Source organism: Oncorhynchus kisutch, linkage group LG12 (genome assembly GCF_002021735.2).
Source record: "Oncorhynchus kisutch isolate 150728-3 linkage group LG12, Okis_V2, whole genome shotgun sequence".
NCBI lineage: Eukaryota > Metazoa > Chordata > Actinopteri > Salmoniformes > Salmonidae > Oncorhynchus > Oncorhynchus kisutch.
The window spans coordinates 56,938,174-56,952,092 of record NC_034185.2 but is presented as its reverse complement, the minus strand read 5'-3'; the positions used below and the strand labels follow the sequence as shown (position 1 = coordinate 56,952,092).

Sequence of the window (13,919 nt, the reverse complement as noted above, 5' to 3'; positions counted from 1 at the left end):
CTCCTTTTACCTTGGCTGGGTCACTGTATCAGAGTTTGTCCCAAAGGTGCTACATTATCAGAGCCTGTCCCCAGGGTGCTACATTATCAGAGCCTGTGCCCAGGGTGCTACATTATCAGAGCCTGTCCCCAGGGTGCTACATTATCAGAGCCTGTACCCAGGGTGCTACATTATCAGAGCCTGTCCCCCGGGTGCTACATTATCAGAGATTGTCCCCAGGGTGCTACATTATCACAGATTGTCCCCAGGGTGCTACATTATCACAGATTGTCCCCAGGGTGCTACATTATCACAGATTGTCCCCAGGGTGCTACATTATCAGAGATTGTCCCCAGGGTGCTACATTATCAGAGATTGTCCCCAGGGTGCTACATTATCAGAGCCTGTACCCAGGACACTACATACGTGAATTTTGTGACAAAGCCGAGCTCCCAATAGCCTGAGTCATAACAATCTACCAGGGATTTTATGGGGTGGGTTTTTATGGGTGCAACACAAGACCCGACAAAGCACAGAGCACACTGACTGACACAGCCGTTGTTGTTTCCCATAGACCGGGTTAGAATATAAAGAGAAGCTCTGTGTGAGAGTATGCTACTACTAATATAGGTCGATGCCATCACATAGCCATAGTGCTAGCCATTTCTTCAGATGTATTAGACATATTCTGAAGAGATCAGAGCGTATATGTACGTGGGTGTGTGTTGACCTAGTTAACGGACTGCTGAAGCAGAACAATTAACATTTTTTGGAAGTGTTTTCCTTAATGACATCCATTTCCACCTATGTCAGTGAGTCGAGTCCCGTCATGTCCAGCGATGACTAAGTAAACACAGCAGTTCAGAACTTGAATACAAACTCCAATTAAACATGAATGATGAATCGAGCCATGCCCTTATTTGGTCAGTAGAGCAGATCAGAATGCAGGGAGGAAGACAATGATGCGCTGAGGAGGGAAATCCACTCAGAAAACTCAACTAAAATGTAGTATGGATCTCACTCAAAGAACTAAACTAAATGTAGTATGGGTCTCACTCAAAGAACTCAACTAAATGTAGTATGGATCTCACTCAAAGAACTAAACTAAATGTACTATGGATCTCACTCAAAGAACTCAACTAAATGTTTTATGGATCTCACTCAAAGAACTAAACTAAATGTAGTATGGATCACATTGCTTTTTATAGCTCGGATGAATGTGAATTATGTCCTTGTCCATCAAACCGATAGAAATCAAACATTTTCTAACTTAAAATCCATCTGGACACAATTAAGTTACCGTAATATCAAAATCGTACAATCAAATTCTGCTGTTATGAATCGTAGCCTACACCAACAATGAAGAACAAACTTAAAGGGGCATTGTGGAAGCTCATAAACAGTCATCTATATAAATGATAGGAGCCTCAGTGTCTTTAACTCTTTCATCAACTAGAACTGACACTATTTTCATCCATTTCACACAGCTTTTATTGATAGAAACCAGGGCAGTCGTCACAATAATCTCATGCTTTGTGTTGCAGTGGTAGGAAGTATACAGTTACATTCTCTTCATACAGTATGTAAAAGAGCTCAATGACGGACAGGGACAAGCCTCTGTATGTCAGCGATAGGTAATAAAGTCTGAACACACACACACACACACACACACTCTCACACACTGTGCCCAGTACGGCCCACCCTGGAAATTTGGGCAAGTTTCATCAAACCCTGTTTCAAGAAGAGGTTGAAATGAGGACAGGCATTCTGATCCCAGCAGGGAAGGAGAAGGAGAAAGGTACAGTCAGGGAGAGAGAGAGAGGGAGGGAGGGAGGAAGGTACAGGGAGGGAGGAAGGTACAGGGAGGGAGGGAGGGAGGAAGGTACAGGGAGGGAGGAAGGTACAGGGAGGAAGGTACAGGGAGGGAGGAAGGTACAGGGAGGGAGGGAGGGAGGTACAGGGAGGGAGGGCAGGACAGGGAGGGAGGGAGAGAGGGGAAAGGAGGGAGGGAGGAAGGTACAGTAAGAGAGAGAGAAGGAGGGAGGGAGGAAGGTACAGGGAGGGAGGAAGGTACAGTAAGAGGGAGAGAAAGAGAGGAGAAAGGAGGGAGGGAGTGACAGTCAGAGAGTGAACGAGAGAGAAAAGGGGGGAAGGGAGAGAGGAATGTACAGTCAGAGGGAGAGATAGAGAGGAGAAAGGAGGGAGGGAGGAAGGTACAGGGAGGGAGGAAGGTACAGTAAGAGGGAGAGAAAGAGAGGAGAAAGGAGGGAGGGTGGGACAGTCAGAGTGAACGAGAGAGAAAAGGGGGGAAGGGAGAGAGGAATGTACAGTCAGAGGGAGAGAGAGAGAGGAGAAAGGAGGGAGGGAGGGAGGAAGGGAGAGAGGGGGGGAAGGGAGAGAGGAATGTACAGTCAGAGGGAGAGAGAGAGAGGAGAAAGGAGGGAGGGAGGAAGGTACAGGGAGGGAGGGAGGAAGGTACAGTAAGAGGGAGAGAAAGAGAGGAGAAGGGAGGGAGGTACAGTCAGAGAGTGAACGAGAGAGAAAAGGGGGGGAAGGGAGAGAGGAATGTACAGTCAGAGAGTGAGAGAGAGGGGAGATGCAGCAACAGAGAAAGACGGGGAGGTAGGAAACTAGTAGTTACCGCTGTATGAGTATCAATTCATTAGGTCATATCCTTCCTTTCTCCTCTCATCTTTTAATGAAGAGAATCATGTTCAGTGTTTTTAACTAAGGCAGTCTTTGAATGTCATAATACATTTATTTCATAAGACAACTGTAATAATTATTTTATTTTAGTCCATAGCTTCAAGTAATTCTTTTTGAGCACATTTCTCTCTCTCTCTTGTAGTGATGATAATGACTGGTGTATATCACCCCTGTGATATCTCCAGTCTATGACTAACTTCCCATCTGTTAGCTCTGTCGTTTAATAAGTCCTCTTTTATCCAGCATTATACCGCACTCAACATAAAATAGTGTGTGTGTAAGTCACACACACAAACACAAAGGTGAGGACCCGACATACACTAGTTCTCATGTGACCACGTGGAATTAGCAAAGACCCAGGCTTCAATGTCGTTACCTCTTCAAGGAACACCTTCCTTACTAGGGCAGGTAAAGATACCATGGACATGACCCCTAACACCCCTGTCTCACATTCACATCCCAAACGAGCAACTAACGTCCCTCACAGCCTCACAACCCACAATGCACCGGGGCCAGCCGTACCGAACCACACCACGAGGACGTGGATTTAATTAGATATTAGTATCCAGCCGCGTCTGAATTAATCAAATCAATGCTACTCATTAATTTAGTAGAAGAACATACAATTAAAGGGCTATTAGCGTTCTCTCAGGAGTCTGCCCTTTCATCCTGCCAGTAGAACATTGGGACTTGGCCCAGGTCCAGAGGCAAAGCGTTCTCTTTTAACCGGCACTTCCTCTCCTCCGCCTGACTCCATTCTACTCCTCTTCTCCAGGCTGGTGCCATAGAAGTACAATGACTAGATGTAGTATGTGCAAAAAATAAACGTCGGCGTCACTTTAAATCAATACTCTCTTTTATCCATAAGCATAACATTTAGTGGGAGGATGAGAGAGAAATAGGTTTTCTTTTTGTATTTGCATGTTTGTGGTACTGAACTAGACCCAGCCACCAGGTACCTACAAGTGTACTGGGCCTTTTGGGTTGTATCTTCATTTGGTCCCTGGCCACATTGATTTAAACAATAACACCATTCCCATGACTTAATAATGGTGCTTGACAGCATTTATCCTGTAAGTAGCTCGTCATTTAGGATGGCGTCTCAAGAGTTTTAAACTCTAGAAATGTCAACACACTGTAGCATAGTCCCAGTCAATGCTTAACAGGGCACTCTCTAAATAGGGTGACAAGAGATCTGGATGATTTAGGGAATGAGCACACAAATAATCCAGCACCCAAAACTAGGTCATTTTATAGTAATATATTTTGTTCAGATAATTTATCATTTGATCATGGCTGTGTATATCTCAATTGAGGAGGTAAGGAAACTAGACTGAAAATAAGATTGTAAGCGCTTACATAGACTTTAAAGTAGTACTGTATTGTACATGGAACTGTAGGGTCCCCCTACAAGATTTAAACAGTAAATACTTCTATCGGATTCCCTACAAAACATACAGTCAAATATAATCTTATTTAAATACATCAGGGGAAATCCTCTGTGTTCAAAATGTCAATCTCTGCACCGCATACAGCTGGCCACCTGTTTCTCCCAAAGCACTGAAGCAAACCAGGCTCTGACGGAAAATCATTCTGGGCCAAGGAGAATCTTTTTCTCTTTTTTTTTTTGCTCTTGTGAATTAAAGTTAAAACGCTTTCGCTCTGAGTAATCCAGACTCCTCCGATGAACAGTCATTTTTAATTAAAAACATTACCCCATATACAGAGGAAACCAAAGTTGAAGCCTGAAAAAAATACTAACTGCACAGGGATTTCTCTTTCTACTTCGACCTAGCAGTCTCTCGATTTTCTCTCTCTCTCTTGCGCTCTCTCACTCTCTTGTCCTTCTCTCCCTCCTTCCCTCCCTCCCTGCCATCCAAGGCTTCAGTTGATCAAAGGAAGTTCCAGTTTCTTGCTGGTTTTTAACGGTTATGTAACTTTCTCCTGATGAAATACTGGTCTGGGAACAATACTAACCCACCCAGAGCTGAACTGGACCATAGAATTCCTGCAATTGGACTTTTTGGGGTTATGTGATCCTGGCAGGAAGTCAATCCAACTCACACTGCGGCAACGCTTGGCTACTTGGAACGATTGTAAACACCCTAATAAAATTGTATTAATAGGTACCATATACATTGTTTCGTGTAAAACTGAGTCCAAAAAACTTTGATTAATCACATAAAAACAGCAACCTCAGCACAGGAATATAACTAAATAAAGCAATATTTCTTAACCACAGGCAGATGGGTCTTCTGCAGTGCAGTTTTGATTGAACCCCTCCTCTTGTTTCCCTGAGAACAGCAGGACTCTGGCTAGTCTTCCCCAGTGCGTGTTTGACCGAACCTCTCCTGTGAGGAGCCAAGTGTATAGTTTTATAGAGAGGGGCAGTTCCAGTGCTGTATCTGGGTCTCTGCCATACGGCCAGGCCAGGCCCCACCTCTGACTGTCATCCTGCCTGACATTAGGGGGCTAAGCTGTATCTCATTAGGCCTAGGGTGGCAGTGATCCCGTCAACATCACTTGAAGCTCTGGCTCCCACCATAGGGGAAGAAGACAGGTTGTCTCCAAGGTAACGGCCAGATCATTTGGCAGGAACTGCATGTCTTGTTATCCCACAGAAACCCACAGATACTGTAGGCAGCGCAGCTGGCACACACGCACACATACATACATACATACACACACACACACACACACACACACACACCAATACACGTGTGCAAAGACAAACACACGTTTAGTACCTCCACTGCACATAGACATCAGCTCCCTCTCTGCCAATCAAACATCCGGCTATTCCTCTGTGTCCAGTATTGATTTAAAACACAATGAAGCCAGGGGCGGGCCAACCGTTTAGGAAAAACCATTGAGTTCATTTGCTGCTCGTACCCTAGGGATAATCATTCTCACTGTTGAAAGAGAAATTGATTTCTGTTAATCATGAGCCAGCGTTATTCAAATCAGTGTGGGGGGCTTGGGGGGGAGGGGGGTCAAACCAGGCCAGATATCTTGAAAGAGGGTGTTAGAGAGGGTTATACAAGCAGAGTCAAGTATTTAGGTCATAAAGGGCAGTAGAAAATAGTTTTTTTATTGGGTTGTTATAGTCAATGACATGAGTTTGCATATAACCATAGAAATCGAACTGACAGAATGGCATGTAAATCTAACTCATTCCCACCTGATCTCAACTAAGTCTCTTGGCCCATATTCACAAAGAGTCTTTAGAGTAGGAGTGCCGATCTAGGATCAGTTACGACTTTTAGTTCATAATGAATAACATTTTTTTAACATTTTATAACCTGACCCTAGATCAGCACTCCTATTCTAAAAACACTTTTTGAGTACATGCCCTAACCCCCTGTCACATACTCTACTGTACTTCCTGAATGCCAAAAGTGGACTGACCATTCCATAGCCAAGTATCACAAGAATAGCCCTGATCAGACAGCCAGAACAACTGGATGAATTGTAGCATGGTCTATCGATAGGAGGTCAATGGGACAGGGACTAACCTCCTGGACCAACATAACAGCCTCAGGACAAAGGCTGACATGACCATTGCCCCATTTTTAACCAGCCTGATGGTGCTATTTTGAGTGAGACTGGATAATTGTTGTAGATCTGTTTGTGAGTGCGTTCAAATAAAGTGGTTGGGGAGAGAGAGAAATCATTAGTTACGACCAATGATGTATACAAACCCTTGATTGCTGATGCTATGTATTGGCCATTGAGAGGCTTTGAAGTCACTGGTCGGCCATATTGGCACTTCCCCCAGTAGGAGCAGTCCTCCATAGGAATGAATGGAATTCTACAGTATTTCAATGAAATGTTTTAATGACAAAATTACATGTATTGGATTATCTTTTGCTATAGTGGGGAAAGTAACATTAGTAAGCTAAAAAATATATACTAAAGGAAAATAGATTATGTATTTTATTTTTTATGTTTAATGTTTATTAATGTAGGCATTAATAAATGCATTTTTAAAGCTTCCAAATATTTTTTACAACGTAAGGGAGTGGTAAAATGGAGGCACGGTGGTTTACACCACCATTAATAAACATCCCCTCTGTGAAATGAACAAAAATGAAGAAATATATCACACCCAAAACAAATCCCAAACTCTCCAAATACCAGAGCCATAATCATAACTTCATATCTTTCAATTAACTGTAAACAAATAAACTCCATCTGCAAGGAAGGGATTCCTTATGTAACTCCTTCACATACTGAAATTGCAACAAAGTTGGATAATTTTTTCCAATTTCCTGGTTGGTTTCATAGCTGTGATACTTTATTCATCCTGGATCTTAATATCATAAGGCTGTATTTAGCTTCACACTCAACTGGGACATCAGATAAACTGTCCGAACAACAACTGTGTCAAAGTTAGACGTTGCCATATTTGACTGTGCAAAACATACCGTTTTTGTTTGGTGGCCGGGGCTCTGCCCTGCAAGGCAACTGTTTGTTTCCTACATCTGGCAACAAAAGCATGTGATCAATCATTCATAATAATTTATGACGTCGCCACATAATGGCCAGCCCAGGCTCGTAAAAATATATTTGCATTACACAAGGTCCCGTCAGGACCTCTCAATAACAGTACAATAAATGGTGTTTTTGTCCATACACATAGCTCTGATAAGATAACAAACTTTAGCCTCTGTTACACTGCTGCCCTGGCCCTATTTTCTACTGTATGTTGCGATGTTGCTATCTAATGCTGGACCCTATCCCTTAGTTCCTGTTCTCCCAGCCAAGCCAACATCCCGCTACTTTTCCCTTTCCCAAGCCTTGTTGTTATTAGTATATTGGTAGTCCTTCTTTAACCTCTCAGTCCTGAGCAACATGGTCTTTAAGTCAGACACAATGTCCCCTTCATTCATCCTGTCACACTGTAGTAAACAGACTCAGTTCCACCCAAAAGCTACATAGCAGGGAGCATCTCTCTGCACATGAGAGCCCTTGGATTATACCACTGGGTGTGCTTTGTGCAGATGCTGTGGGCAATCCATCATGTCTTATAACAAGTCTAAAGTAACATAAAGTAACAAGTCTAAAGTAATAACAGTTTCTGAGCCAGCACTCTTACTGTACTGGAGTTGTGCAGCAGCACTACAATCCCACAATGCTGTTTGTTTTCTGCTTCAACTTTTCTATATTGAAAGTAACAAACATTTCTGAGCCAGCCAGCTGCTCTTACTGTGCTGGAGTTGTGCAGCAGCACTAGAGTACCCACAATGCAGTTTGTTTTTGTCCATACATCGATTTCTTTCTTACCTTGACATGCTGTCTGGCATGCAGCCGTGACCTGGATAGCCCTCTCCTCTTGGACCCTGCGACATGCCAGGCCGAGATTTCCACGACTCCATTAACGCGGTAACAGGCGAAATTAGATTCAACAAGGGGTTCGTCCCGTGATCCCTTGGGTCATGCCGTGAGAAAGACATTGTCCCCTGCGCTCCGATCTGGTAGTGAAACGAGTGTCCGCCTGAATTAACACCCACAATGGCCGAGGTGGGCACAACGTTGTTGTTGTTCTCTTGGTAGTAGCTGCCATCGTTGTTCTCTTGTTTAACTTTAGACAGGAGGTTGTGGGGGAACACGCCGGCTTCGTAACTGCCATTCATCTCCGTGCCCGGAGGTCCCAAGATCCCAGAGAGACTGTATTCGTCAATGTTGTCCCTCAGAGACAAGTAGGTAATCTCGGACGGACCTGACTGGAAGAGACCCATAGAGTGTTGCTGCTGCTGCTCAGTGTAGCACTGAGGATTCATGCATCCGCCGCCATCTTTGTTTGGCTCACTTTTTATCTGTGTGATGAAAGGTGAGCCATTGCCGGGGCAGCCGGTGGCCTGGTTACACTTTGTGTTGCTACCATTACCCAGACACATGCTCCTATAGTCCGTGTCGGGTTCATTCTTGATGAACTTTACCATACCCATGTGGTCCAGGCCTACGTTGAACATCTCCCCGTCCACGCTCTCCACCTTGGGGAACTCAAACTCCTTGAAGTCCTGCTGGTCTCTTCGTCCCTCGGGACTGTTGGAGTCATTCTGGACCAGGCCCAGTTCACTAGCAGGGCTGGACACAGCAAACCCACCCCCACAGCCAGAGGGGTTCCTGGGGCTTGAGGACATTGCCATGGGGCCCCCGGTGGTCGGACTGGAGATAGACGATGAAGCCCTCATGTTGTTGGTGCTGCCAGTGGGGCTGGAGACAGACGATGACCTCATGTTGGTAGAGGTGCTGCATGACGGTGGGGAGCGCACGCTGCTCATGCTTTGTGGGCTGGAGATGGGTGAGCGCATCACGTTGAGGGGACTGGTGAGTGGAGGCGACCCCACCGTGCTGGAGCCTGCCGGGCTGCAGGTGGACGAGTTCCTTCTGTGGACGTGGTTGTGGGCCAGAGCTGGCCCGGCAGCATTATGCTGGTTGACGGGGTTACTGATGCTCGTACAGGCGAACGGCCCCCCAAAGCAGGTGGGGCTGGTGGTGGACGAAACTAGGTTGTTGCTGCCCCCGGGGCTGGAGATGGAGCTGGGCGCCTGGGGGCTGCAGGACAGAGACAAGCCCAAGACTGCTGACCCTGATGGGGTTCCAGATGAGCAGCAATCCCCTGGGGTGGAGCTAGGCTGCTTCAGGAACCCCGTAGAAGGAGACATCAACTTGGGGCTCCCCGTGGATGCAGCACACTGGCTGTCCTCGAGACAGGGGCGCCCGCAAACTCCCGCTGGGTACATCTTCCCCGGACTACAATGACCCCCCTGTTGGCCGAAGCCGCCAAAGTCTGTGGCCTCCCTGGCCGCGTTCATATACAAGCCCATGGACTCAGCCACAGTTTTGGACAACTCCTTGGAGTCCATCATCTCTGGCTTCCTCCCATGGAGGGAACTGTTAAAGAGGGGGAGAACAAAAGGCTGGTGTTGGTTCGGGGTCAGTTTGAGAGTAGGCTGCTGCTCTGGCTTCTTCTTCTCTTCGTTGTTATTGTTACTCTCCTTGCTGTCGGCTGTGTTGCTGCTGGGGGAGCAGCTGACATTGACTATGTCCATCAGGACATCACTGTTGCTGTTCAGGTTCAGGCTGTCGGCCTTCTCGGCTCCGCTGCAGCAGTAGTCCATGGCACTGCTGGGGACATGGGACCATCTGTTCTTCTCTGTGTCCGTGGATCCTTCGAAGAAACGTGGGTATTTTTTGGTCTCCATCGCTGGGTCATTGATTTACCTGCAGGTTGAAGGAATACATTAATGTGATAAATGCTGTTTAAATATGAATTCAAAGTGGTAGGGTATTTTTGTGCATTATTCACATAGCATGCAAAAGCCGCTAGAATCTCACATTGCCGAAGCTGGGGGGGGGGGGGGGGGGTCATAGAACGATTTGTGTTGTCATGTCTGAGTAATACTCGTTCTGACTCAATTCCCCATCACACCTTATCATACATTGCAAGTTACTTCTTATAAAGCATTTCTTTAGATGTATGACATGATACCTTCTGGTTTGCAGGATTAATTGCACTGTACTATTAAATCGCCAAGTCAGTACAGTTTGATTTAAAAAAAATACATGACGTAGTTTAATAGTTTTCATTTCCTCCTCTTGGACACTTCCATTGGATAGAGACAGGCACAGCGTCACATAAACTTTCATCACGGATTGGTCCGACGATTCTGTCAATCCCCTATTGTTTTTTCAGACACAACATAGCTGCGACATAACTTGAAAATGGTATCTATCTTTGAGCGTCTTCTGGAAAACATATAACAACTTTCTAGAATAATTCAATGCGCAATATTGACGCATGCTATCACATTTAGCCCTTTATATTATGCGTATTGTAATGTTGTTGTTCCTAAACTTATGCCCTGGTAAACTTATGTTTTTAGCCTACTGTCAAAGAGAAGGACTAAAGAAAAACACTGATATTTTGATGAGGTGACCTAATTACGGGTTAGGCTATACTAAATGAGAAAGCTTATGAGATAGGATAGTTGTCGACGCACAAACTACAAAAAACAGGTAGGCTACATGCCAGGTTGTAACGACAGATGAAGGCTATGCAATATTTGGGGGGGGCAATCTGATCTACCAAAATGCACATCACAGTTTTGACATTGATGGCAACTGATCGAAGAGTGTGCAAAACTATTTCAAAAGTGCATTAATAGTTAGCAAGCAGGTCATTTCAGACATCTCAGTTCTGCAATGACAGCAGAGCAAGCCGTACTCTTATCCATTATTATTATTATTGTAAAGAATGATTATCTGATGGAAATGTCGCTGGAGACAAAGTTCAAGTTGTTATTAACTGATCTTTGAAAAGTCATAAACAACTGATTTTAAATTTAGATTCCATAATAAATAAATGCGCCCAATAGCCTGCTGGGCGCAAATAAGTACAAGTATTATTATTATTATTATTAGGCTATTTTTATTGTTTAGAGAGAAAGAGAAAGAGAGCAGCCTTTAATTGTATTTATAGCCTATACTGTAGGTCACAATCTGTCCGAGCGGTCCCTCAGGATATAGTTCAAAGTTAAAGATTTCCTGGGGATAATTCAGGTGACAATTAAAGTGATTTACATTTCGTTTAGGGAGTTGACATATTAATCTAAGTATTATAATAACCACAAGTATTTTACCTACCTCGAGCTATATCATTCTGCGCCCTTACCTTAATTACGACATTCAGATTTGTCAAGTGGCTGTGTTGCTGGGCGGCAATAATCCAGAAGAGAGAATAAAGACACGAAACCAAGCCTGTACCTTATATCTTCTTCTTTACAATATCCCCCACTTCAGCTTTTCTGCATTTTCTCTTTCCATACATGTAGTTTCAGTTCTGACAGCTCAACGCACAGAACAGTAGGCTAGAACTCTGCTGAGCTGCGTAGCCTATATCACTCGTAATCCTCGACATCAAGACGCTGTTTGGACACACCGATCGAGAGCGACATATAGATCGGACGCATCAGGTATTCTCACATTCGGACCATAATTCCGCAGATTTATGATTTTCTAGCCATTCGATAGAATGACTGATAAAAACAGCGAAGGAGTCAGACAGACTTGCAGTGCGACGTCATTCTGTGCACATGAACCCTCCTTCTGTAACGAGTGCAATACAAACTCTGAAGGGGTGGCGGGGACGAGAGAGGGAGAGTGGTGTGGAGGGAGGGAGGGGAGTGCGTTCGGTCGCAGACTCCTGAGCACAGGTACGCTATTGCGCTGGAAATAGGGTGCCTTTACATTTGAAGTATGGTTGAGTTTCTCCGTTTTAATACTCAATACTCAAAATGCTTTTTGGATAGGAGGAGACCCTTCTCAAGAGCGTTGAACGAGATGAAATAAACATGACACCTGTCAATTTTTTTTTTAGATAGTGTAGAACAGAATAATACATTGCAGTGGGCTATAAATACGACATTTACTAATAGGCCTAAATTCAACATGAATAAAATACACAGTAGGCCTATTGATGTTGCAAAAAAAACTGGTATATTATGCATAGTATGCATCGTTTACCACTTTGAAATCTAACTATTGCTCTTTGGCAATGGCACTGTGCTTTGCAAGGCTGACATTTTGCACATTTATCTGTAATAATGGGCTGGTGTGAGGTTATACTAACTGTATGCCAACTTGTTGTTTGAGTACTAGACAAAAACACCCACAGACCCTGAAGTGGATATATGTTAATAGCTGTCTGACATATAGGGCATAGGTCTAATGAGACTGTTACATCTTCCCCCTTGGCAGAAACTGGCTACATAATCTATCAACCTTTCTTAGTCAGAGATAGGTTATGAAGATAAAACCATCCACAACAGTAAGTGTTTAGTGCCTATGAATCATAAATAAGCATTAAATGATCCTTAATGATGATATGTAGTGGGCATAATACATGATAATACACAAGTCTTGTTCAGATGATAAAAAACATTCTGCTGTATTGTTAGCCGAGTGAAATCAAAACAGGATGTTGGTGCTTTTCCTCTGACTACATCCTTTGATCTTAGATAGGAGCGACTAATAATAAATAAATACCACCACACTGGACACGTCACAGTCATAGAGGTGAATTCAGTGATTTCTCTCGGCTTTATAGCCTATATACATACAGTGGAGAGATACAGTGGAGCTCAGTTTTAGTACAGTATTGCAACATGTTATGACTGGAGAAATTGTGTCCACAGGATGGCGCTATATTTCAGTTTCTGATCTGGCATTCCAAATCGCATTAAATCAAATCGAAAATTGTATTTGTCACATGCGCGGAATACAAGAAGTGTAGACCTTACAGTGAAATGCTTACTTACAAGCCCTTAACCAACAAAGTTAAGAAAAAAGAACTGTTAAGTAAAAAACAACTATAACAAATAACTAAAGAGCAGCAGTATAATAAAAATAGCGAGGCTATATACAGGGGGTACCGGTACAGAGTCAATGTGCCGGGGACACCGGTTAGTTGAGGTAATATTTACATGTAGGCAGAGTTAAAGTGACTCTGTATAGATAATAAACAGAGAGTAGCAGCAGCATAAAAGGGGTGGGGGGGAGGGGGGTGCAATGCAAATAGTCTAGGTAGCCATTTGATTAGCTGTTCAGGAGTCTTATGGCTTGGAGGTAGAAGCTGTTAAGATGTGTCTTTTGGACCTAGACTTTGCCACCCTAGTCAACGCACTACCCTCTGTAGTGCCTTGCAGTCGGAGGCCGAGCAGTTGCCATACCAGGCAGTGATGCAACCAGTCAGGATGCTCTCGATGGTGCAGCTGTAGGATCTGAGGACCCATGCCAAATCTTTTCAGTCTCCTGAATGGGAATAGTCTTTGTCGTGCCCTCTTCACAGCTGTCTTGGTGTGTTTGGACCATGATAGTTTGTTGGTGATGTTAACAACAAGAAACTTGAAGCTCTCAACCTGCTCCACTACAGCCCCGTCGATGAGAATGGGGGTGTGCTCTGTCCTCCTTTTCCTGTAGTCCACAATCATCTCCTTTGTCTTGATCACGTTGAGGGAGAGGTTGTTGTCCTTGCACCACACGGTCAGGTCCCTGACCTCTTCCCTATAGGCTGTCTCATCATTGTCGGTGATCAGGCCTACCACTGTTGTGTCATCAGCAAACTTAATTATGGTTTTGGAGTCGCGCCTGGCATGGCAGTCATGAGTGGACAGGGAGTACAGGAGGGGACTGAGCACGCAACCCTGGGGGGCCCTGTTTTGAGGATC

The 13,919-nt window shown here is 44.4% G+C and overlaps 1 protein-coding gene across 5 annotated transcripts in view; it reads right to left on the bottom strand.

Moving 5' to 3' along the window:
* The window catches only part of LOC109901290 (mineralocorticoid receptor), a 97,134-nt gene extending 85,316 nt beyond the window's left edge, over positions 1–11,818 (bottom strand). For 3 of the 5 annotated variants that reach the window (XM_031837873.1, XM_031837875.1, XM_031837877.1), the window contains exons 1-2: positions 11,366–11,818; positions 7,972–9,915 (exon numbers count right to left, since the gene is read on the bottom strand). In XM_031837873.1, the coding sequence (XP_031693733.1) occupies positions 7,972–9,896 (1,925 nt within the window). In that variant the 5' untranslated portion in view covers positions 9,897–9,915; positions 11,366–11,818. The remainder of the gene's footprint in view (positions 1–7,971; positions 9,916–11,365) is intronic. The other 2 variants (XM_031837874.1, XM_031837876.1) reach the window with 1 other exon arrangement.
* Between the last annotated feature and the right edge of the window lie 2,101 nt (positions 11,819–13,919).